The sequence below is a fragment of the Centruroides sculpturatus genome, unplaced genomic scaffold (genome assembly GCF_000671375.1).
Source record: "Centruroides sculpturatus isolate CEXI.00-Female unplaced genomic scaffold, Cexi_2.0 scaffold1637, whole genome shotgun sequence".
Taxonomy (NCBI): Eukaryota; Metazoa; Arthropoda; class Arachnida; order Scorpiones; family Buthidae; genus Centruroides; species Centruroides sculpturatus.
In genome coordinates, this window is record NW_019385816.1 from 120,105 (window position 1) to 146,900 (window position 26,796).

At 24.4% G+C, this 26,796-nt stretch overlaps 2 protein-coding genes across 2 annotated transcripts in view; both read right to left on the reverse strand.

Annotated features, from left to right (window-relative positions):
* Positions 1-291: 291 nt before the first annotated feature.
* Positions 292-4,732, reverse strand: LOC111642297 (GTP-binding protein Di-Ras2-like). The gene has a single exon (XM_023388629.1). The coding sequence runs from the start codon at positions 4,730-4,732 to the stop codon at positions 4,007-4,009; it is 726 nt and encodes a 241-aa protein (XP_023244397.1). The 3' UTR covers positions 292-4,006.
* A 4-nt stretch (positions 4,733-4,736) lies between these two features.
* The window catches only part of LOC111642296 (ras-related protein Rap-1A-like), a 23,221-nt gene continuing 1,161 nt past the window's right edge, over positions 4,737-26,796 (reverse strand). Inside the window, exon 2 of the mRNA XM_023388628.1 lies at positions 4,737-7,564. Coding sequence (XP_023244396.1) covers positions 6,800-7,558 — 759 coding nt within the window. The 5' untranslated portion in view covers positions 7,559-7,564 and the 3' untranslated portion in view covers positions 4,737-6,799. The remainder of the gene's footprint in view (positions 7,565-26,796) is intronic.

Genomic DNA, 26,796 nt, shown 5'->3' on the forward strand with positions numbered 1-26,796 from the left:
GAATTCCATGTTGTACGAGTCACTTAGCTTTCACAAATACGTGAGCCTTTCACAGCCCAGCACACGTATTTGTAAAATCTAAGTGACTCGTACAACATGGAATTCATATAAAACGGAATTATCTACAGTGTTATAAGAGGGTCTACTGTATATATTTTCAAAAACATTTTTTTAATATACAAAAATCAATAATTTAATAAAATAATTAAAAAAAACTCAGAGATATTTACATACAAATAAATAAATCTTTAATTTCTTTTTGAAATCATATACATGATAATTATGCACTTATACAAATGATGAAATACATATAATATATTACTAGTACTATTGATTTTTATATGTTTTTACGAAAGACTCATATAATATCTACTTCACAATAAATTTCACAAACTACTTCTTCGTTGTTCACTTATATTGTTTGACAAGAAAACAAATAGATAAGAATTTTTACGCTGAATAGATCTATATGATAAAGCCACAAATTATTTTTCATGAAAGTAATTTATGTGCTCATGCATAAGTTAATACCTTTTAATTATAAGATGGAATGTGAATTTAAATTCTTACAACGTACTTAATAGCGTAACGTTAATATTATAATTAAACAAAATTTAATTATAAAACATACTTTTACATATTTAAGTAATTCTATAAAGCTTCTTAACATCGAAAGAAATAAGAAATCATTTAAAAAATATTTATTAGAAACTCCATAGATATTTATTTGATCTCTAACGTTGACGCCACGTATCACTTATAAATGCATTATAGAAATTTAATTTGGAAGAAAACGAATATATTTTGACAATAAGACGTGATAGTAACCATTTAAAAAGGTGCTTAAATTGGTAGCCATAAAAGCATCTTTCAGTGTTTCGACAAGGATGGATCATTCACGAAGTGATAAACCACTTTATAGAGGCATATTCTTTAGTAAAAGTTTCTATTTAAGATCTACTAAATTCATTGGGCATAGTGTTAAGAAACACCTTGCTATATAAGCCATTTGTTAAACAATAACAGATACCGAAAGTATCGGTTGTTTCTATTGTATAAATTGCTGTAAAATCTGGTTGAATTTCATAAAATTAAAAATTTCTAAAGTGCATTAAAAAGAATTTCATAAATATAATTGGAAGAAATATACGAATAAATTTCTATGAATATACTAAGTTAGAGAAACAGTCTAAACGACTATATTTTGTTTTTATCTATTTACAAATAAATTCAAATTATTTAATATTAATTAGCCCATATAAGAAAGCTTATTCAAGGCAACTATGAGATCCATCTATATGAATACCATCAAATTTCCACAATATTTGAATATCAAGAGAAACCTCATAATAGTATCAAGAGCATGTGGTCCCTCTATGTATACATTTATATTATGAAATCACTCATTGAATGCGGCTATATTGATTCTCTAATCGACCAAAGCACTTCATATACTTCGCGATTCAATAAACATCTACTGCATTTCAAAAGAGACTTTCAACGTATATTATAAATAGTATTGAAAAGCTCCGTGTGTCATTAAACAAACAACACAGTGTATTTTAACACTATAATTCGATTCCATTCGATACGGTTATATGCAAATAACATCAATTTTAAAAGTAGATATTGAAGCAGTTAACGTATATATCTATATAGCTTAGATTTACAATATTCATCTACATTTCCAGTATTTTCTGTTAATGATTTTAATTTCAGAAGCAAATATTATTAAACTTGATCTGTATTATATTTAACATTAGTTACGTGCTTGACCAAGTGTCCAAACTTTAAAAAAAACCTATATAATGTTGGAAATTGTACCTTAAAAAGGTATTTATTAATTTAAAAAAATATATAGAAATATTAATGATTTTTGAAAAATTATATCTGTAAATTCTTAAAAATTATTTAATCTCATCAAGAATATTGAGAGAATTTAACGCCTTTATTAAAACTATAACGTAAGTTTACATGAATTTTTATAGTTTAATTTATGGCAATATTCTGAAGGAAAAGATCTTAAATTCATTGGGTATGAGAAATAAATTCTAGCAAAATAAATTAAGGAGAACTAATTTCTACTTGATCAATAATTTGCACAACAACTAAATCATTAAAATATCATTATTATTGATTTTTCTGCAACCTAATTAGGTGAACAACCTTAATAAAGAGAAAGATTAATTTTCTTAAACACTTTATTATAATTTATATCTTTTACTAATTTGCTCATTCTTTAATTCATATTTATTGTACTGCTGTAGAATATATACAAATGGCACTAGAAAATATCCTTGAATTATGAAAGATACTCAAGAGTTAAATTTTTCGACATATAAATTTGTCAAAACGTTCTGAGAATTATTTTCTTTGGAGCTTCACGGTTCAGTAAATGGGCTCATATTAAATGTGTAGCCCTATATCTTTTCAAAATGAAACTCTGAGTAGACAACAATATATCATTGCAAACATAAAGCCTGCTAATGTAAAATACTTTTTCTTAATAGACTTTATTTCTGGTCCCTTAAAACTTAACCAGATTTGGCATTTGACATTATAATTAGGCATTCAGAATTTTTTAATATAGATATTTTAACAATATTTTTCAATAATTATTATATAATTTTCATCACTTATCTATATATATGTATGAAATTTTGGTTATTTTTTTATTTTAAAGGCATATTAATATTCAGTGATTATTAATAATTAAGGCAAATATCTTGGCTTTACATTTGCATTTACATATTCAAGTCAAGTATTTTGATCCATATAATTAGTTTGATAAATTATACACTTATGGTAAATTATTATTCTATTTTTAAAAATTAAATTTAAAGCTGTTATTAAAAATAATTCGCAAAATTCAATTTTAAATATTAATTAAGGTTGAAATTATTCGAATAAATAATTAAGATTCATTTAAATAAATATTTTAAAATCATAATTAAAAATTAATTTTTGATAAGGTATATATTGACTATCATTATAAATAGGCATCCTAACAATACCTAATTCATTCTGACGTTTGAAAAAGTTTAGGAAAGATGCGAATTACCCTAAAGACATCTATAGTTTCATTACTATAATATTCAGTGCAGATATAACTAGAATTATAGGATATCAGTCACCTAAATGTCCAAGATATATAGATTCTTTAAGGTTTATTTTATGCGTTATTTCTGTCATAGCTAATAAAGGCTCAATTATTGTTTCATGTGTAATGTAATTCCATTGAGATTAGTGAAACGATTATAAAGAGTTGAAAATATCTGTAGATTTTAAGATAAAAAATACATTTCCTATAGAAAAAGAAAGACCACAGATTTCCAATTGAGTAAAATGAAGTCTATTTTTATGTAAATGTTTACATTCTATATTATGATATCCTGTAAGGTATGGTGCAAACCAAATAGCTTTATAAAATATGAAGTTTTATTTAAAGTAAGTTGTTTGATTTTTACCTATTAATTAATCTTTTCAGAGACTAATAAAAAGTTATTACATATGCTATTTCAGTATTTGCTTGTCGATACCAGATGCTCAGAATTCATTAAATCATTAAGATAAATTCAGTAAATAAGGGCACACACCTTTCTAATGTCCTATTTATCCAACTATCGATATAATTTCAAAAATGTTATTTCAAGATGCGATGCGGCTATAAAATTAAAATATTTTATTCTAATTATTGATTTTTTCCATGTATTTGTTTCTTTAATTTACTAATGTGTAATGTACTTTAATGTAAATTTTTGTTTATAGTTCGTTTCAAATACTCTTTCATTAAGCAAACATTATTCTTTTTGTTTAATTATGAAGTTAATTTCATTCGGCTTGAGCCATAAATTACAGAATACCTTTTTTATGTTTGTCTGTATTTGAACTACATTAAACTATTTCTAAATAACATTTTACAAAACAAATAAAGAGAAGAAGGAAAAAAAGATATGTGGCACAAACAAAGATATGTTTGTTTATTTCAAACTTATAATGACCCTGTTTACGAGACAACACAGTCATCGACGTCTTGGGCTTGTTCTTTCAATTTGGAAACCTTTTTGCTGCTTCTTCTGATTAAACTTCGACTTCTGGGTTTTATTCTTGAACCAGAACTTTCATCAAAACCTGCATCGTGATGAGGACTCAAGCTTGTAGCTACTCGTGTCGATTTTCCTGTGGGTACGTGAGCACTTGAACGACGTCTCAGACTAGCACCTTCTGGTAAAGGGATTTTAGACAATTGTAAAAATGCCTTAAATATTTCTTTTATATTTATGTTTTCTTTGGCAGAGCATTCCATGACTTTAACTCTAAGACGTGGCAAATCACAAAAAACCCATTCGGCCACGTCTTCCTTCTTCACCACTCTTTTTTCTTCACCAAGATCGCTCTTGTTTCCACAGACGATTATTGGCAATTCTTGAAAATCCTTTTTTTGTTCTCTTATTTCTTCAAAACATTGTTTGACAACATTAAATGATGTTGGGCAATCTATGCTATAGACGAGAAGAAATGCTAAACCGTTTGCTATTGATAACCTTCTCATGGCCGGAAACTGAAGATCTCCAGCGGTATCCATTATGTCTACTTTTAAAACTGTAGAACCGATATCAAATTCGCGACAGAAAAGATCTTCAACTGTCGGACGATATTTTTCACAGAAAGCATTAAAGAGGAATCTCTTCACAATCGAACTCTTTCCAACTCTTCCTCCTCCAAGAATCATTTAACGCCTTTATTAAAACTATAACGTAAGTTTACATGAATTTTTATAGTTTAATTTATGGCAATATTCTGAAGGAAAAGATCTTAAATTCATTGGGTATGAGAAATAAATTCTAGCAAAATAAATTAAGGAGAACTAATTTCTACTTGATCAATAATTTGCACAACAACTAAATCATTAAAATATCATTATTATTGATTTTTCTGCAACCTAATTAGGTGAACAACCTTAATAAAGAGAAAGATTAATTTTCTTAAACACTTTATTATAATTTATATCTTTTACTAATTTGCTCATTCTTTAATTCATATTTATTGTACTGCTGTAGAATATATACAAATGGCACTAGAAAATATCCTTGAATTATGAAAGATACTCAAGAGTTAAATTTTTCGACATATAAATTTGTCAAAACGTTCTGAGAATTATTTTCTTTGGAGCTTCACGGTTCAGTAAATGGGCTCATATTAAATGTGTAGCCCTATATCTTTTCAAAATGAAACTCTGAGTAGACAACAATATATCATTGCAAACATAAAGCCTGCTAATGTAAAATACTTTTTCTTAATAGACTTTATTTCTGGTCCCTTAAAACTTAACCAGATTTGGCATTTGACATTATAATTAGGCATTCAGAATTTTTTAATATAGATATTTTAACAATATTTTTCAATAATTATTATATAATTTTCATCACTTATCTATATATATGTATGAAATTTTGGTTATTTTTTTATTTTAAAGGCATATTAATATTCAGTGATTATTAATAATTAAGGCAAATATCTTGGCTTTACATTTGCATTTACATATTCAAGTCAAGTATTTTGATCCATATAATTAGTTTGATAAATTATACACTTATGGTAAATTATTATTCTATTTTTAAAAATTAAATTTAAAGCTGTTATTAAAAATAATTCGCAAAATTCAATTTTAAATATTAATTAAGGTTGAAATTATTCGAATAAATAATTAAGATTCATTTAAATAAATATTTTAAAATCATAATTAAAAATTAATTTTTGATAAGGTATATATTGACTATCATTATAAATAGGCATCCTAACAATACCTAATTCATTCTGACGTTTGAAAAAGTTTAGGAAAGATGCGAATTACCCTAAAGACATCTATAGTTTCATTACTATAATATTCAGTGCAGATATAACTAGAATTATAGGATATCAGTCACCTAAATGTCCAAGATATATAGATTCTTTAAGGTTTATTTTATGCGTTATTTCTGTCATAGCTAATAAAGGCTCAATTATTGTTTCATGTGTAATGTAATTCCATTGAGATTAGTGAAACGATTATAAAGAGTTGAAAATATCTGTAGATTTTAAGATAAAAAATACATTTCCTATAGAAAAAGAAAGACCACAGATTTCCAATTGAGTAAAATGAAGTCTATTTTTATGTAAATGTTTACATTCTATATTATGATATCCTGTAAGGTATGGTGCAAACCAAATAGCTTTATAAAATATGAAGTTTTATTTAAAGTAAGTTGTTTGATTTTTACCTATTAATTAATCTTTTCAGAGACTAATAAAAAGTTATTACATATGCTATTTCAGTATTTGCTTGTCGATACCAGATGCTCAGAATTCATTAAATCATTAAGATAAATTCAGTAAATAAGGGCACACACCTTTCTAATGTCCTATTTATCCAACTATCGATATAATTTCAAAAATGTTATTTCAAGATGCGATGCGGCTATAAAATTAAAATATTTTATTCTAATTATTGATTTTTTCCATGTATTTGTTTCTTTAATTTACTAATGTGTAATGTACTTTAATGTAAATTTTTGTTTATAGTTCGTTTCAAATACTCTTTCATTAAGCAAACATTATTCTTTTTGTTTAATTATGAAGTTAATTTCATTCGGCTTGAGCCATAAATTACAGAATACCTTTTTTATGTTTGTCTGTATTTGAACTACATTAAACTATTTCTAAATAACATTTTACAAAACAAATAAAGAGAAGAAGGAAAAAAAGATATGTGGCACAAACAAAGATATGTTTGTTTATTTCAAACTTATAATGACCCTGTTTACGAGACAACACAGTCATCGACGTCTTGGGCTTGTTCTTTCAATTTGGAAACCTTTTTGCTGCTTCTTCTGATTAAACTTCGACTTCTGGGTTTTATTCTTGAACCAGAACTTTCATCAAAACCTGCATCGTGATGAGGACTCAAGCTTGTAGCTACTCGTGTCGATTTTCCTGTGGGTACGTGAGCACTTGAACGACGTCTCAGACTAGCACCTTCTGGTAAAGGGATTTTAGACAATTGTAAAAATGCCTTAAATATTTCTTTTATATTTATGTTTTCTTTGGCAGAGCATTCCATGACTTTAACTCTAAGACGTGGCAAATCACAAAAAACCCATTCGGCCACGTCTTCCTTCTTCACCACTCTTTTTTCTTCACCAAGATCGCTCTTGTTTCCACAGACGATTATTGGCAATTCTTGAAAATCCTTTTTTTGTTCTCTTATTTCTTCAAAACATTGTTTGACAACATTAAATGATGTTGGGCAATCTATGCTATAGACGAGAAGAAATGCTAAACCGTTTGCTATTGATAACCTTCTCATGGCCGGAAACTGAAGATCTCCAGCGGTATCCATTATGTCTACTTTTAAAACTGTAGAACCGATATCAAATTCGCGACAGAAAAGATCTTCAACTGTCGGACGATATTTTTCACAGAAAGCATTAAAGAGGAATCTCTTCACAATCGAACTCTTTCCAACTCTTCCTCCTCCAAGAATCACAAGACGAATTCTGTATTCTGTGTCGTCACCCATTATATCCTATAAATAAAAAATAATGTTATCAAACCTTGAATACAACATTATTTGAAGTATTAAAAACTATGATATATTATATATATATAGGCCTATTACATACATATATTGTGTAAAGTAATCTAAAAACTTTTAACAATACTTTATAATAAACTCTATAAAAAAGATTTATAAACTCATTTTATTGTGATTGTAGAGAAGCAATTTGCCGTAAAATCTTTAAATAAATAAAAAAAACAGGTTCTAAATCAGGAAAAGCATGAGAACATTGTTTATTCTAGCACATTTACCGTGTAAAACATCTATGAACATTAATGGACAGAAAAAAAAACATAATAATAAATTGATTTTCCAGCTAAATAAAGCTAACAGAAAATCCTTCCATCAGCTTTATTTTTCTTAAGAATCCTTAAATTGTTTACTGAATGAAAAGAATTGCATTTAAAGTATAAAACCAATAAAAAGTAAAATATTTAATCCCTGAAGGATTTTAATTTTAAATTGTAAATTTTTGAAATTTCAAAAAAAAAAAAAAAAAAAAAAAATGCAGACAATCTTACTTTCCAAATATATGAACAATTATTGTATTGTCAAAGATTCAAAATACAAACAAATTATTAATTAACTTATATATAAAAGTTAATAAAAATGAAATAATCACAAAAAATAAAAATAAAATAAATAAAAAATTAACTTTTGAAAGTATTAAAAAAATAATGAATTTAAAGATAAAAATATAATTTTTAAATTTTTTTAGTTGTAATTTTTCAAAATATTAAAAAGTAATTAATTTTATTTTTAAAGTAAATATTCTGATTTATTCTTATATTTATTTTATTCAGAAAATTTTAATAACATTTTTATTTATACTTGTTTTTTTGACAGAAATTCAAAAAGAAAATGCTTCTTTTCTGCTATTAATTAAAATTATTTTTTGCTGTAAACATATATTAATATTTATGTTTTTTAAAAATTAAATTTATATTCTAAAAAGAATATAAAATAAATATTAAAAAATTATTTATGTTTTATTCGTTTTATTTACAAATACTCTACAGATTTAATAGAATTGTAATTCAATAGAATTTTTGTAATCTACTTTATATCTAGTGTATTTTTAAAAAAAATATCCATTATTGAAGAATANATTTATATTGTTAATTTAAATAATAATTAAAATTGTTAATTTAATTTGAATGTTTGAAATATGACACACAATAGGGGCGCCTCTAGTGTCGGTTATCAAACGGTTACAGGACGGACGGACGGAAGGAAGGAAGGACGGACACCTGTTGAATGGGTTATATATACAGATGAAATTATACTTATTTTGTTAATTTATACTTAAAAATATATGGTATAGTATTGAAAGAATTGCCAATGTCAAATTCAAGCCACGATTTTAAAGTTTGTGAAACAAAATACTATATTAAAATTTAACTTGGTGTTTTTTGAAACCCAATAAATATGGAGTAGTGAATCTGCCAATGTGATTTTAATTGAAAACTTTAAATCTACTTACAAATATAAGCACTCCAGTTTATCATAAAATTTAATTTCTTTGATTGAGATTCTTTTAAATGATATGAAGCCTTCGAGGATAATACTTTTGAAGCTTTGGAGTTAAATAAAGTTAAAATTCCTTTTAGAAAAATAGTATTAAAATATTAACGATTCTTTTTCAACATAAAAAAAAACCCCATAAATCATAAACTTCAACGCTTTTATTGAAATAAAGTACATGATATTTTTATTAGAAAACATGTTAAATAATTTAAGATTTCATAAGAAAATACATCATATTTCAAATACTGTATTTATGAATAAGAATTTAAGTGTCAATAAATCATATCTATAATAATTTTTAGCCATCAAGAATGAGAAGACTTTTGTAAGTCACAAGAATTTAAAATAATGTTAAAATTTAGCGAGTTGTAAATGGAATTTTATGAGAAAAATTCAAATTTAGTTTTGCATAGTATTAAGCTAGAAAATTAGAAATTTTGTTGCAGATTTTATGCGAATTTTGCCGATCAAATTTAATAATGGAATACCTTTAAATTTGTTTTTATAAAAATGAAGAATATTTTATATTTATTCAACATATAAAAATTTTACTAGACATTTTATATGAAGGAGTACATTTTGTATGATAAAATTTTATTTAGAGATACAATATTCAGTTCTTTGCGCATAAAATTCTTGCAAATAGAATGCATATGAAATGTATGTAGTATGACATATTTTTTTTGTATAAAAAAAAGTTCTTTTCAAGTTCTTTTACGAAGTTTATTACGTCTTAGAGATGAGTAAAAATGGAACTAAATAAATTGGATATTGTATTATATTCATATTTTATCAATATAAAGTATTTTGAGAAGTCATAAAATATTTAAAATTAAAATTTATTCTTAAAGAATGAAAAGACAATATAATAAATTTTACATTTGTAAAAATTAATAATAGTTCAGATAAGTTTTACGAGAATAATATTAGCTAGTGATATCTACAAGTTAAATTTAGAAAGATATATTATATCAGTAAAGTGAAATGTTAACAATGCAAGAATTTACTATTTTTGACATTAAGTATAAATAAATTTAAAGTTTCATACAAATTTGTGATATAACTCTTGTCTGGAAAGTTTTAGAGTTTAATAAAAAAGTAAAGGCTGGTTAAAAAAAAATAAAAAAAAAAGTTTTCCTTTCTTGAAATTCGAGATTGTTCCTTTTCATCATTCATTCGTTATAATAGGCTAAGTTGGCAAGAAATGTTAGACTTGGGATTAAAACTTAATCTGAGGAAAAGTGATATCTTAAGTGTTACTGGTAAAATTGCTTTTGCTTTAAAAAAAGGATTTTCTTTTCTTTTTCCTTAATCGGGATAAATTAATCCCTTCTAAACTAGTTCAATATTTCTGAGTTAAGATGTTTAATCCTTTACTAAAATATATGAAAGTTTCAGACAAACAAAGAACTTTTTATGAAAAAAAGTTTTAAATAATAATAATAATAATAAGAATTTTAATTTTTATTTTATTTACTTTTGTTAATTAAAAAAATATGAATTTTTGTTTTTTAAATTCGAATTTATTAGAAGTTTTTAAAATATTTTTCGGTCATTAAACGATGAAATTAGCCTTTTTTTTTTCTTACAATTTTTATATAAATTTTAATCAATTAAATAACTTTAAAAAAAGTTTTAGATCCAATTAAAGTTTTAAAAATTCTTTAAAGTGTGGCTTTTGTTAATATACAAAAGCAAAAAATTTAAAAAAAAAGACCTGTTAATAATTCTTTTTAATTACTCGTTTGCTATAAAAATTGTTTACAGGATTTTTAAATTAGATTTTTAATAGCGTAAAAATGTAATTTGTTCTTATAAATTCTACTAAAAAACATGCTAATTTTCATTAATTTCCAGCTCTTATATAAAGATATTTTTAAGTAAATACGGTCGAACCTTCTATAACGTACTGTACAGTACACCTCTCAATAGCGGCCATTTTATGGGGAAAGTTTCGTTTTGAAATGAGTGTTAAATAACCTCCGAACAGCGGCCATTTTTTAAAAAATGTTTCCACCGCTGTCCGTTGTTAAGAGGTCAATTTATTTATATTATAAATAGATTAAATAGGTATAATTAATTTTAAAATTATGCTCCTCCCATTTTGCAATAGTGGGCGGAGCGATTGTTTAAATTATCATAATTTATGTCACGTGGACAGAAGCGAATAAAACGATTGGCTCATGTTTAATACTGTTAATACACTATGAGACATAATGAGAGAAATTAAATACAAACCTGCTTTTATTTTATTTATCTGATTATTTAATGTAAAGTGTAAAGTTAGGGAGACTTCTGCGGTGATGGAATTTCATGCCAAGCATAAAAAAAGTTAGTTATAAAAACGTCCGCTAGTGCAGTAAATGGCGCTACAACACCGTAGTGGATAACTTTAACTTAAGTATACACACACAATACAAACAGTATCGTAAAGTTTGGAGACATTTTAACTGAACCACTACGTTGTTGCAGCGCCATTTATTACCCTAGTGGACTTTTTGTTACTAACTGTTTATAAATCCATCGTATGAGGGCGTCCCGCTGATTAATACCCGCATTATGTCTTTTTGAAATGTAAACTTTGATCGCAAACATCTTTTATTAAGGTATTTATTTATGATTGAGATGAATATACTTTGTAATTGAATGTAAACCGACAAGTTAACCGCCGTAACAATTGATTCGATTTGTCAGGATAATTTATACTTACACGTCAGTTTGACGTCATTTCTTATATTTCTGTAATGAGAAAACATGAATATGACGTTGTGTTGACGTAAGAATTTACACTATTGTGACGAAATGAATGCGTTCAACAGTCAAAAACATGATCCTCCTCCTCAAGTCCTCCTCAAGATCCTCCTTATACATTTTTAGACTTGAGAACCTCGAAACGTTCAGAATTGCAANTTACATTTATATAAATTTTAATTTTAAACATTTTCTATACAAAATAATTTTACAATTTTTTAAAAATAAACTACATAAAAAGTTATGGATCTATATGTTTTAGTCGAATAAAAAAAAACGAAAATATATATTTTAAATTAGTTTGAAACATAGAGGAGTAATTAATCTAAGTTTTTTTAACTGTAATATAACAGAATATTAATCTTTACACGTCACAGCCACTAACGGCTATATTATCAATATTTAAGCTCTAAACGTTTTCTAACGTAGAGAAATTGTTACTAAAACGAAAATTTTTAAAAATCCATGATGTTATTAGAGGATATCTTGAAATTGCGCATGAATTTTACAATAATAGAACTGCAAACATGCTCATTTAGAATGCTACTTCATGCATTATTCACTGAATGAACGATAAAGATCAATGACACTTCATTCTATAAATAATTGCTTCTAAGATAAAAAAAAATCTTCTCATATACAAATTATGTTTAAAAATAATATTTTATTCAGTGTTATTTATTTGAAGTGATTTTTTTTTACTTAAATCGATTTATCAATGTTTTTATCAAACGTAGTACGTCGTTAAGTTGTACTGTACGTAAACAAAGCTAAACTAATTTTTTTTTATCGATTCTGATAGGAAATTATAAAAAATTTTAGATCTGAAGAATTCGTATAAATGATATTTAGATATATCCGAATATTTATACAGTATTTATATTAATAGATAAGAACTTTATACGTAAAAAAGATATAAACAGATCCTGAGTGCATCATAAATTAAGAATATAAAGTATTTCTTGTTTTTTTTTTATATTTAATATTCTATCAGTTTGAACATGAAATCAGATTTTAACTTTATAAAAGTATGTGCTAATAAAACATATATTTTTTTTTTATAAAGTAAACTTGTTTTAAATGCAAAGCAAGTTGTTCTCAGATGATCAATGATTTAACATTGAATCTAGAATTCAATCTGAAAACCATTGATACATGCCTAAAATTGAAAATCTTGAAGTGAATAATGATGTGTGTCGATTCAGCATATATCTAGTAAGTGTTTTTATTTGAATACTTTTGATTCCAGAAAGGTTATTTTTAATAATAATATAAATTATAATATATTTTTTTTTAATATTTAAGTAAATATATCTTACAGTTATAAAGAAAGAAATTACAATTTAAAAACTATAACTTTAAAATTATAATTAATAATTTAAAAATAATGTAAATATACGTTTTTAATAGTGCGTTTTAATTAAAAATTGTTTTATTTTATAATTTTTAATTATTAAATTTTTTAAATTTATTATAGACGTGATAATAATATAACCTATATTAATGTAAATTAGAAAAATAAATAAATTTAATTAAAAAGTATTCGGATAACAAATATAATAACATTTACTAAGTAAATGTATCAGCTTTCATTTTAATCATTGAACGTAATGTGATTAATTGTTTCTAGATTAAAAATAAATAAGCTTATATAAAAATCCAGTAAGCACTTACTGTTTAGTATAACTGAATAAAATACTGTATATGCTTAAAATTTAACGAATATAGATTCGTTTTGTCATAGCTAAACAGTTATATAGTGGAGTTGAGAAAGGTAAGATGGGGTAAAGACTATATCAAGCTTGTTCTATTCATATATTTTTGACTTTGGGAGAATAAGACCCCAACTTTGACATAATTTTATTTAAAATATATTAAATTATGTTAATGAGCAATAATAATAAAAAAATTATAAATATTTAAGTCTCTTATTTGATAAATTACAAATTTGAATATTTTAAAATTAAATGAAAGATTTTTAATTTTTTTTTTGCGTTTAAAAACATTTATAATAGATTCATATATAAAATATTAATCGAAATGTCTGGTTATTCTTATTGTTTTAATATTCAGTAGCTAATTTATGTGTTGTTACTGTTTATAAAACTAATCAGAGATTACAGAACAAGCAAAAAATCGAGATAATGAGGTCTATTTTGTCGATTCGATATGTGATTCATTTGGAGTACTGTACATACTCATTACTTTGATCACTCATGTATGACTACAACTTCAAGTACTTAGAAACTCCATGGAGATGTTTTTTCCTCTGAATTCAAGTATATAAATATATACTTTAATAAAATTAACTTTCAGATTTAATTAAATAAATATAAGAAAAGTCATAAATATTTCAAATAAAAATTCTGATCATTTAAATTATATGTAAATTTTAAATTTCATTACGTGTGTCAAAGCTAAAACTGTCGGTCTATCCGTTTTTTTCGCTTAAGAAATGAAATGGCTAAAAAGAATCTAATAAAATTATAATATATTGAACGGAGAACGATGATAATGATGCTAATTTTATTTTGAAAATTAAATAGGAAAATGTATTGTCAATAAACAGAAATTTAATTATTTAAAAATATATTATTTAACTTTATAATTTCANATATTTTTTTCGAAAAAAATTAATTAATTATAAAAAAAAAATGGGAAATGTAGTCATTGAAAAGTTTAATTTTTAATAGAGAACGGCCCAAAAGTTAGTTAACTGAAATATATTCTTAAGATTATTTTAAGAACGGTTAAAACCGGTTTAAAACAGCTGCTTTTTATTATTGGAGATTTAGTAGATTCCAAATATACGGCTGAATTACGAATAATGACAAGCAGCTGTTCCAAACTGGTTTCAATATATGAATTTCGGTTAGCTGACTTTTGAGCCATCGTTTGCTTAGCATTCAATTGGTTTACATGATCTTGTAAATAATTTTAAAAACAATTTTTAAAAAATAAATTAAGATACATGACGCATTCTTATTTGTTTATAAGTTGATGACATCGCTTCGTTGATATATAACATCGATATTAATAATAATTAGAACAAATAATGATCGTCACACGACTTTAGTTTAAAAAATTTGTCCACGAAGTTTGTTTTGTTAATTAGCGCGTGTTAATTTATACATAATTATTGCCAGTAGTAAATTTAATAACGAACTGTCTTATTTTATGAAATAGTCTCCATCATATAAGACCTAAGATAAATTTCAATAAAAAAAAATCATATAAAGAAAGCGTCATATAAAGAAAAACCTCGTTAATTCGGACTCCAGTAATTCTCGATAATCCGGACAATTTTTTTCATTGTTTAATTTTTAAAAATAAGAATTTGTCGATTCTAATTAAGATATTAACTTTTACCTTATTAAATGAGTCAAGATGTAATCAAGAAACAGTTACAAAAGGAATCGAAAACAAAAATAATTAAACAAAACGAGCAATTATTTATTGTGACATCGTCAAAATGCTTGGCTGAAATTTTTAATCATATTTTCAATTTATTTAATTTTAAATATATGCTCTTGATTTTAGTAGTGTTTTGCTCCTGTACATCATACTTTTCCTGTTAACAATACTTTTCCTGTAAACAAGCAGTTAGATAGATGACCATGCCGGTCATCTAACTCCTTTTGGGGGGAAATTTTTGAATTGAAATAACGTGACTTTCGGTGCAAAACCAGAAGTTCGTATTCGGGGCGTTCTGAACCTAAGGTTTTTATATCTGATATCGTCTTTCATCTATCTATCTCCGTTCTGGAGATTAAGGAAGAAAGGACAGACAGACAACAGTGGCAATTTATAGATCTACATTTTTTTCAAATTGCTGCTTAATTAGCTTCTTTTGTAAAGCTCAAATTAGTAGTAAATGTTATTAGTAGTAAATTAGTAGTAAATGTTAATAATGATAAGAAAAATACTACTACTTTTTTCTATTGTAAAAGTATCAGACCGCTGTACTTGTTCATTTAAAGTGCACGTTAAAATTTGACTAAATAAAATCTATTTTTTTTTTAAATCATATAATACGCATTTGATTAAAAACTTCGCTAATTAGTACTAGGCTTTCTGTCAATTAGTCCGAGTTAGTGAGGTTCTAGCTGCATTTGAATTTTCCCAATGTGATCACTACACAGATATAAATATAAATAAAACACATACGTATGCATATATATATTGTGTATTTGTGTATATGTAGCGCGTGCTTATGCATATGTGGCAAATGATAAAATATTTTACAAATAAAATAATGTATTAAATAAATTTCTTAGTTAAGTCTTGATCTAAAGTCGTAAGCATCGACTATTATTCGACTTGCTACATATATATATATATATATATTCTATAGAGTAATTTCTTCCCTGATTCTGTAGAGAATATATCCATATATTACACACACACACATATATATATATATTCTCTACAGAATCTAGAAACAAATTACTGTATTTACTTGTATGTAGAAGAATGGAATAGATATTTTGTTCGTGAAATGGCTCAAAAGTTTCGAATGTTTTAGATATTTTCGTCTCGACTGGTTGAATTCGACTATAAAAAAAGAGCCTAATGGAACTCATTCATTTGTACACATAGTAAACACCACTTATGTTAAAGTGAGTTGTAAACTTTACTGTAAATTCGTGATTGAAATTGTAATTTTTATAAACTTAAAATACTTTTTAAATTTTTTATTCAGTTATACAAAATTAAATTACATTTAAAAATAACAAATAAGAAATAATTTTATGTAAGGTTTATATTTTTTTCGAAAAAAATTAATTAATTTATATGTAAACGTATAAAATTTCATGATAATTTCATTTAATTTCGTATTATTCTTAGGAAAAAAAATGATTACATTTAAAATTATTGATTTGAAAATATTAAAAATGAAATATTTTATATTTATCTTGAAATAATTTAAATTATTAACTTTTAAAAATTAAAGAAATTTTTGAAATGAAAAAGAAATGATTTTTAAAAAATTCAAGAAATACAACAATTCATTTTATATTTTTTAAAAATCATTTTCTAAAGTATTGATTCTTTTAGAACATTTTATATTATTTTTCTTTTCTTAGAAATTCAAAACTGTAATTTCGCAATTTCGAATGATATTTTATTCCTTAATTATTAGAAAATTCTACTATAAAAATGACAATTATAAGGAATAAATAAAAAATTAATAAGTAAAATCATTTAATATCCTATAATATAACAAAAACAAATTTAGAAATATTAAATTTAAAAGAGATAATATATTTTTATTTTTATAATAACACAATAATTACAGTAAATATTAATATTTTATATCAGTAATTTGTTTATCGTAAAAATAAAAAAAAAGAAGATCTATATAGAGACTATATGTGCATTATGTAAATATAATTATTTATAATTTCTATATAACTAGATAGATATAAAATAGCATAAATCTTTAATTTTTTTTTTTCTTAACTTTTACATTTTGAAATTTTTACTTTTATATTCCTTGTTAAGATATTTTTAAATCGATTACTTAAAAGACGAAGTATTAAATGAAAGTTTCGGTTAAAATTCCTATTAATTTTCTATTCTTTCTATGAATCTTTGAATGAATATATTTGAAATTAAATATCTTAATTATTTTTCTAGTTTATTTTGCAAAACTTTGGTTTTCAGTTAAGTTAAAACCTATTTCTTCTATCTTTAAACATTCTGATTTTTGTTATTTGTTACAGTATTATTATTATTATTAAATTATATAACGCTTATATTATAAATTTTATTGATAATATCTATATTCAGACGGTATCCTGCAGAAAAATTTGAATATAACATGTAGTAAAGGGGCTTCTTTCGTAGAAGCTATTAAGCTACAGAACATGAATTCTTATTCATTTAAAAGGAACTTTTTCTAAGAATATATATTTTACCAATTTAATGATTTTAAACTTTATTTATTTTTGAACTAGCTTATTAATATGGAAAATGAATTAATTTAATTCCAATTTTTTCTTCCCAAGAAATGACTAAGATATCATCTAGAACAGTGATGAGCAATCTTTTCTGGTTTTGGACCTCAAGGGAATTTCGATTGGCAGCATACATTTTTTTTTCTCACCTACTTGACATTAAATGAATAATTGTAGAAAGCTTGAATTTAAATAGCATCGGTTCTAATCAATATGCATTGTTATTGAGGATCAACATGTCGAAATCTCAACGGAAATCACGCATATGATTTCCGTTGAGATTTAGAGTTTATAGCTTAATTATTTACAGTATTAATAATTTAAATTATAGACTAATTTTGATTATCTTTTAGGATGTTATACATCCTGGACTACATTTGCATTATAATAACGGAATCAGATATAATTTAAGGAAGTTTAAAACTTTTGTGAGGAGGAACCCAAGTTTATTTCATTCATTATCACCTTATTTTTGTTTAGTCCAGGGCTAAAATTTTACACTTCCGATCGTAAGACCCAAAAATTCAAAGCATCTTGGCCTTTTCGTTTATTTCTCAGTCTGAGTCCCTGGAGAACGCCATAAACCGTGTGATCGTTAAACGTCCGGAATAATGAAACAATCAGAAAAGTCAAAAGTACCACTAAATTAGTTTATTCATCGATCAACGAACTTTAAACAATTTGTTATGTGTAGAGTTTACTGCCAGCAGGGAAAAGAAATATAAGAGCACGAGCGTATGTAAATGTGGTAGGCGGCAGTTGTGACGTCAATATACAGAATGGGTATAAATTGATGAGAGAGACGTAGCGGTTGAAGCAGTTCATTGTAGCTGTTCTTAATTAAACGTTTTGTTTTGTATTTTTTGATAATTATTATACTTAGTTGTTTATAAAGTTCTTATTGGTAATTATTAAGCCTTTGATAACACCACTTTTCAGCTAGATCAGATTGACTCGCAACAAACCCTGTGGTGAAGTTTAATTTCTGAGAAAAGCACTTTACGCGAGAACTAAATTGTACACTTTTCCAATTCGATTGAGTCGAAGATATAGATTTATACTACCCTGCAGCATTTAGAGAAAAATGAGCCTTTTACAAATGAAAATATCTATTCCAAAATTAAGATCTTTGCAATTAAACACTCAAAGATTTTACAAATTGATACAGATTTTACGATTAACAGTTCGAACGACTCGCAATAACAAAAGGAAACTTTTCATGAAACTCGACAATTTACAAAATAGAGGCGAAAGATTTCATAAATTAAAGAAAACTTTTCAATAAATCTAAAACAAAATATTATTGAATTTTTTAACAATGTTATTGCTAATTTTATTTCGATTGTTTTTTTGTTACACTGTTACTTATCTTGCATATTTTTGTGAATTATCATGCTTAGGTTTGAATGAGCTAGTGTTTTAAGTATTGTACACAGATAGACGACGGCTTCATTGTCTCAAGATTTTGCGGAAATCGCAACATAGGGATGAAAAGTAATAACTTTTCAATAAAATTTTAAAGTTCTACCATTCTCGAGTGTGTCTTTATTTTGATAAATCATCTCTTTCCGAGTAAGAATAAGCAAGAGTACGATATATAAATGGTCAAAAAGTTTCGATAATATCAGAGAGATTGAAATTTTTAAAAAGGAATTTTTTTAAAAAAGACGTAGCAGGAAAGGATTAAAGAGAAGAAATGTCTTCTGTACTGCATAAAATCGTAGAGGCGGATAATTTCTTCACTGCTGATGACAGCAAGACGATGTTAGAAAATTATAATATAACGAAAAGTTCGATTGTCGAATATCTGAAGGAAACCAACATAACACGAAGAGGGCGAAGAAAATAATTATCAGAACTCAACATCCGTGATTAATAAATGAAAGAATTTGTTACGCACGAACATTAACATGCATTCCAATTCCAAATATCAAAATTATTGTTATTGTTTTGATGAAACTCGCGTATAGACATTAGTTATACTCGGTTAAAGACTTAAACACAACAATAATCTGTCCACCGAACAGGAAAGAAGAGTGTTTCTCGTTGCTCGGCTCTCTCAGGAGTTGTTAAATATAACATTGGTACGGTACGGAATTATTTCTTTTGTTTCTTCGGAACAGTTGCGGTGATCTAAAGAGCAGATTACGGAGTTTTGTTTAATAATAGATAACGTAAAAATTTAACCATTTCGTACTAAACACACCACGTCTGACTGAACAAGCCATCAATTACAAATATTCACGGTCATATTGTCCAGAGCTGAACCCTATAGTCAATGGTATAGTTCATTTTAGAAAAACGAACAGTTTTTTCAACTTATTTTTAGCGTATAATTTATACTGTACTGTACATACGACATCGTTTTATTACAGTATATTGCTTTATTCAGAATTCCTATGTATAGTTTTATACATCATAATATTAAAATATACGCAATATCAAAGAAAACGAAACAATCGAACTAAAATTAGAAATAATAATATTGAAAACGTCATATTTTAGTTTTGATTCATTGGAAAGTTTTTTTCACTATTGGAAATCATCTGTGAATTCCTGAACTTTTAATCGTCAATCGTAAAATCTGTATTAATTTATGTAATCTTTCTGGAGTAATTAAAAAGATTTTAATTTTGGAATGCATATTTTTAATCTGTTATATTTTTTCGCTAAATGCTACAACGGAGTATAAGAAAATGACTTATCAAAAATGGGATAGAAATTTAGAAGAAAAAGAATATATTCGAAAATTTAGTTGTGATATTTATTCACGAAACAAATTAGAAATATCAATTAAAAATTAAAAATAATTTATTCTATTTATTACTATTAAGTAACAATTCTGCCTAAACACGCATGTATACACTTGATTTACTGTATTTAACTAATCCAATCGAGTGAATTTTAAACAGTATATAAAAAATCAAATAAAAGTATAACACATAAATATTGTAGATTATAGAATTCCACCTGGACCAAAAGAAAAAGCGATCAAAATTATAATTTATTTCCTTTCAAATATATACTTATTTCACGTTTGTGTTAATTTTACTTTTTATAGAATTTTTTAATATTTTAATACTTTATACGAGTATGCAGTAATCGAGTAAATATATATAAAACATTTAAGTTTTCAATTTAAAATAAAAAAAATTTCATCAAGGAACTGAAAAAGTAAAGAAATAAAAATAATAATAATGAAATAAATAAATGATGTAATAGGTTTACATAACAAGTATATCTTAACGAAGATTCATTAAAAATAAATAAGTTGGTTCTTGATGGATGATACATTATTTTTTTTCTTTGTTTAGTAACATTCATTAATTATCTTTGCTACTGAGGAATATTAATAGCGTATTCGTTTAAGATGTTTTGAACTTTGTTTTGCGCAACAAATTTAGAATTTTCGTGCTATCAAATTTACTACAATATCTAATAATTATTGGTGAAATATGATTTTTATATTTTCTACAAGATAGAAAAATTATATTTCATCAATAATTTAATTACATTCGGTTTGATAGAAAAAAGATCTTAAAAGAAAGTATTAGATCTCTGTTCATAATTCCATTCATTACTTGGCATGGATCAGGCTCCAATGTAAATCTGATCATGAACAAGAAATGAATTATTCCTGACTAAAATTAATTGCTTGAATTTATGAAAATCCATATTGAATTCAAACCTTAATTTCCTCGTGACGATGAGACCAACTTGGTTATTTGGATAATTTTAACAGAAAATAAAAATGTGTTTTCTAAATTTATTACGTTATAACTTTTTTAACTTCTTATTATAATTATTGCCTTAAAAATTAATTAATTATAATACAGTTCTAGGACAGGATTTCTAATTATGTTTATTCTTATAGAAATTTTATTTTTCCACATATTTAAAAATAATATAATTTTCCTGATCACTTTTAAGATTCAAATATACATAATACAATACTTCCTTACAAATCTTAATCATTACAAAATTATTGCATTAGTGTACTTATATATGTATTTTGAATGTTCCTACATTACTCTTTTTACTATTACAATATTCCCATCTGCTCTTATGTTATTTATAACAATTTAGTTTAAAAAAATATATATATATAACATAATATATAAAAATATTTTGCTAAAATGCCATAACCTCGTTTATTCATGATCAATAGTTTCAAGTCATACAGTGTCAGAGACACAAAATGCTTTAATAAATTATAGTCTATGTAAATACGTATAATATATATAATTTGATATTCCTGAAGACAAATTTTCCAAAATTAATTACAATAAAATTAAATAAATTTCTTCTTTATCATCGCAGTTTTTTTAATATTTTATATAAAGTAATTTTAATGAAAAACAAATTATATCAGTTTTACTATTAAATTTAATACGTTAAACAAACTAAATTTTAAAACATTGCTTATCGTTTTAACATATAATTGTTCTAATATTAATTTTAAAATCATAATAAACCTGTCTACATAAAATTTTAGAAATACTAATAATAGATTTACATTTCTGTATATTATTATAATTTAAATATAAGTTTTCTATATATTTTATATATTAGATTAAAGAATAAAAATTATATTATTTTCCTTAAAAAATTCAAGGAGAAAAACTATATTATTTTCGATCCGTAAAGGTTTTTGAAGCATTAAAAGTGATTATCTTGCTAAAATGTTGAAGAAGTATTTTAGGTCTACATTTACTTTAAGCGAAATATATCTTTTATAAAGAAATCATACGAAATTTTAAATTATATTGCTTGAAAAACATGTTTAAAATTATTTAAATTTATTAAAAAATAATTTTTCTTTACAGTTTCTTTAGTGAATTAGTTTGAATCTATATACACGTGACAATAACAAATGGGATAAGATACCCGAGATTTACTTCAAGAAAGAATAATGATGTAGTTATTATCGTCTCAATTTGTACAGTATCTGATCATTGTCTTAGTTGTAAATTCACTTTATTTAATAATTTTATTCGAAAGTTCAATTTTCAATTTACTAAAAATATANAAAAATTCAAGGGGAAAAACTATATATTATTTTCGATCCGTAAAGGTTTTTGAAGCATTAAAAGTGATTATCTTGCTAAAATGTTGAGGAAGTATTTTAGGTCTACATTTACTTTAAGCGAAATATATCTTTTATAAAGAAATCATACGAAATTTTAAATTATATTGCTTGAAAAACATGTTTAAAATTATTTAAATTTATTAAAAAATAATTTTTCTTTACAGTTTCTTTAGTGAATTAGTTTGAATCTATATACACGTGACAATAACAAATGGGATAAGATACCCGAGATTTACTTCAAGAAAGAATAATGATGTAGTTATTATCGTCTCAATTTGTACAGTATCTGATCATTGTCTTAGTTGTAAATTCACTTTATTTAATAATTTTATTCGAAAGTTCAATTTTCAATTTACTAAAAATATAATAACATTATTAACTTAGATAATGGGTCTAATGCATTACCTATAATTTAAAAATCATTTATTTTTTATTATTAAAAGGAAAATGTTATTTTAAATTATAGTCGTGATAGTTTTAGAGTTATTATTTTTATAATAAGTTACAAATTTCGATTAATTTAATTGATATAATATATGCCACGCGATATAGCATGCAGTTTGAAAACTGATATTAAAATGGATGTTTTTGAACAATGTTTTTTAATGAAAAACTCTGAACTTAATTAAAATAACATCATTTAAATTTATATAATAAGATTTTAAGTTATTTAAATTCAAAATTATAAAACAAATAAACGTATAAGTTAGGAGTATTTTATTCATTTAATTAGTCTGAAGTAAAACATAAAATTCATAATACAGATTCATTATGGAGAATCTAATAAGTTATATACTATTTATAAAAATGTTAATTAAGTCTTTGGCTTTGAATTTAAATAACATATTGACTTTTAAAATGAATCATAATGGTTGATATGGTTTATATTAATTATAAACTGAATTACAGTTTGATTGTCATTTTACAACACCTGTATAATGTTAATTTTTAAAATAGTAAAAATTTAATCTACACATTTCAATTGTTTTTATACATATTTATAATTTTGATTGTTAACTCTAATCTGATTAAATCAAAAATAATTTGGCCTTAGATTGTAAGTTCACTCTGGGAATAGGCATTATTTTTTGATTACTGTACTTTAATTCCAAGGTCTTTTAGAAGAATTATCATTCATTTTGATAAAAATAATAATAATGAAATAAAAAATATATTATTCTTATTCATCATTTATAATAAGAAGAGAAAATAAAGTAAAATAAAAAAATAATTATTTGTTATTCCGTACTAAATGACAATTGTGTTGCTTTCTAATATTTATTGCTATAATATTACTAAATTCAGTTAATAAATAATTCAAACTAAATTGACTTTCGTCTATTTAAATCTTCATTGTTTATATTAAAAATTTAAAACATCGAATATATAATTTAAACCATTAAAGGGTCAAAAAAGAGTAAAAATTTTATTTATATTCTTACATATAAAACAATTCTATATTGAGTTGTTATTGTAATACAAAAGAACAATAGTAATTAAAATGTTGTAAAATATAAATAATATAGAAAAAAATACATTTCGAATGTTATAATTATTTTATATATTAATAATAAATATTTATTATTCCAAATTTTATTAAAATTAATCTAATTTAGACACTTCGATGCTTGTGACGATAAATGCTAATAGGCGCTTTTGATATTTATTTTTCACACGTAAGAAATGCTTAAAATTATTAAATTTTGTAATAATCTGAGATAATTAAAATACTAAATTTATTAAAAAGTACTTGGATTGAAGAAACTAACAGAATTTAGTTTCTTCTTTAGTCCGTTTTGAAGAGCATTTACAAGCCGTTTATCTTGGCAGGGCAATATGTTGTACTTGGTTGGGGCCCTGAAAATTTTAAAAATTCAGAGTCCCTTTTTTTTGGTAACACACAATGATCTTGTTACAGATTCATCAAACAATCCGTTCTTTTCATTAAGTAAATAGACTGGACCCATTTTTGCAGCCCAATCAAGATTCGTAAAACGAGCTATACAGTACATATGCAATTGATATATAAGGAATAAAATCTGCTTAAAATTTAAAAACATGTACATTTTTATCAATTGAAATTTCTTTTTAAACCTAAATTAACATATCTTCAGTTAAGTAAACGTTTTAACAGTTAAGAAACTAACATTTTATAAATTTATTTAATTGTCACTTGATGCTAATATAAATTTTATGTTATTTTTCTGAAACACTATAATAAAACGAAAATTTGTTTTCTTAAATAGTAAACTTATTGAAAATTTAATGTTATTGCTGAAGTTTTATTAAATTAAAATTTTTAAACGTTATGTAAACTATGAATTAATAATTAAAACACTTAGAATTAATTTCATTTCGAGAATGTGCTTTATTTATTTGTTATAATTAATTAAAATGATTAGTTAAACAATATTACTATTAATTAATAGCGTTTTAACTTTACCATCTGTAATTTTAATAATTTTTACAACAATTAAAATAAAAATTTATGTTATAAAAACCGGATATTATTAAATAAAATTGCTTTTAATTTCAATAAATTTAAGATAAATATATCAAAAATTAGAAATATTTTATTATTAGAATATTATATAAATAATAATAGAGCAGAAGTAAAAAATATATTGAAGTAGGCATTGTGGTTAATGTGACGAAAAAATGTTTTTGGAAAAGTCACAAAATCTGAATTTAATTCTTTTTTCCGGTTGGATGGAATATTTTAGTATGAATTTAAATAAATCTTCCTTTCAAAAAGTGCTCTTGCACTCAAATATAATTCACACAAGCTTTAGAAAAGTCGTATCATTTAATATAAATTACCATCATTGAATTTTAAAATTAATTAATTTTTTATTTTTCATTTCAAACGATTTAACTTTAATTTGCAAAAAGTGCATTCATTTATTATTAAGCAGAAAAAAGCCTTGTTTTGACTTGGCATTCAGAAACTGTTTTATTTATTTTTTCATTTTTATACCTTAATAAAGATAAAATTTTATTATATATATTACACTTATTAAACTGTGTCTAAGAAATAAATTTATTTCTCCTACACAATTTAATTTTATTTGTCAATATTTATTTATTTATCTTCAATTTAGATATGTAAATAACGAAACGTAGAAATATTCTATAGCCAATGAAATTTTAAATTTTATTTGAAAAACATACTAAATTATGTGAAAAATGTGTTTCATGTTTATATCTGGTGAATTTTATCAAAACTTTGTACCCTTGTAATCATTGCTTTTATTTTACATTAGATATTTTATTTATTGTAAAATTGATACTGATATATCATTAGATGAAAACATTAATGAGCTGATAAAATTCATATATGCCGCTTATATATATTCTTCATAATATTCTATATAAGACATTTAGCAACATGAAGTAAGAGGTAAATAATAGATAGAAGAAAAGAACCAAAATCTGACCCGTAAGTACTGCTACCCATAAGTAAGGTCCCAGGCTTATTTCGCGAAATAAGTGCCGCAGACTAGCGTTAAGTAAGACGAATACTCCACAATCTTGTGGAATCGTTATTACTCAATTCTGGTTTCTCATCTGTGAAAAGTGTATGGATTTTTATTCTTTATGTTCACGAAATTGCTGAAACGCGAATTTGGGAAATCGCCATTTTACTTCTAGGCAAGTAAGAGTTCGTTATTATTTTTCAGATAGAAAATAAACAATTTAGACATTATCCATATTCCATACTTTACTTATAATTGTAAGCATAATATTATTGATTTGATTTACAATAAACCAATCAAGAGAGAAATTATATTGTACTGTATTATCGAGCCAATAATAATTAGAAAATTAAGTTCTGTATATTTTTTTAATATTCTTATATATATATATATTCT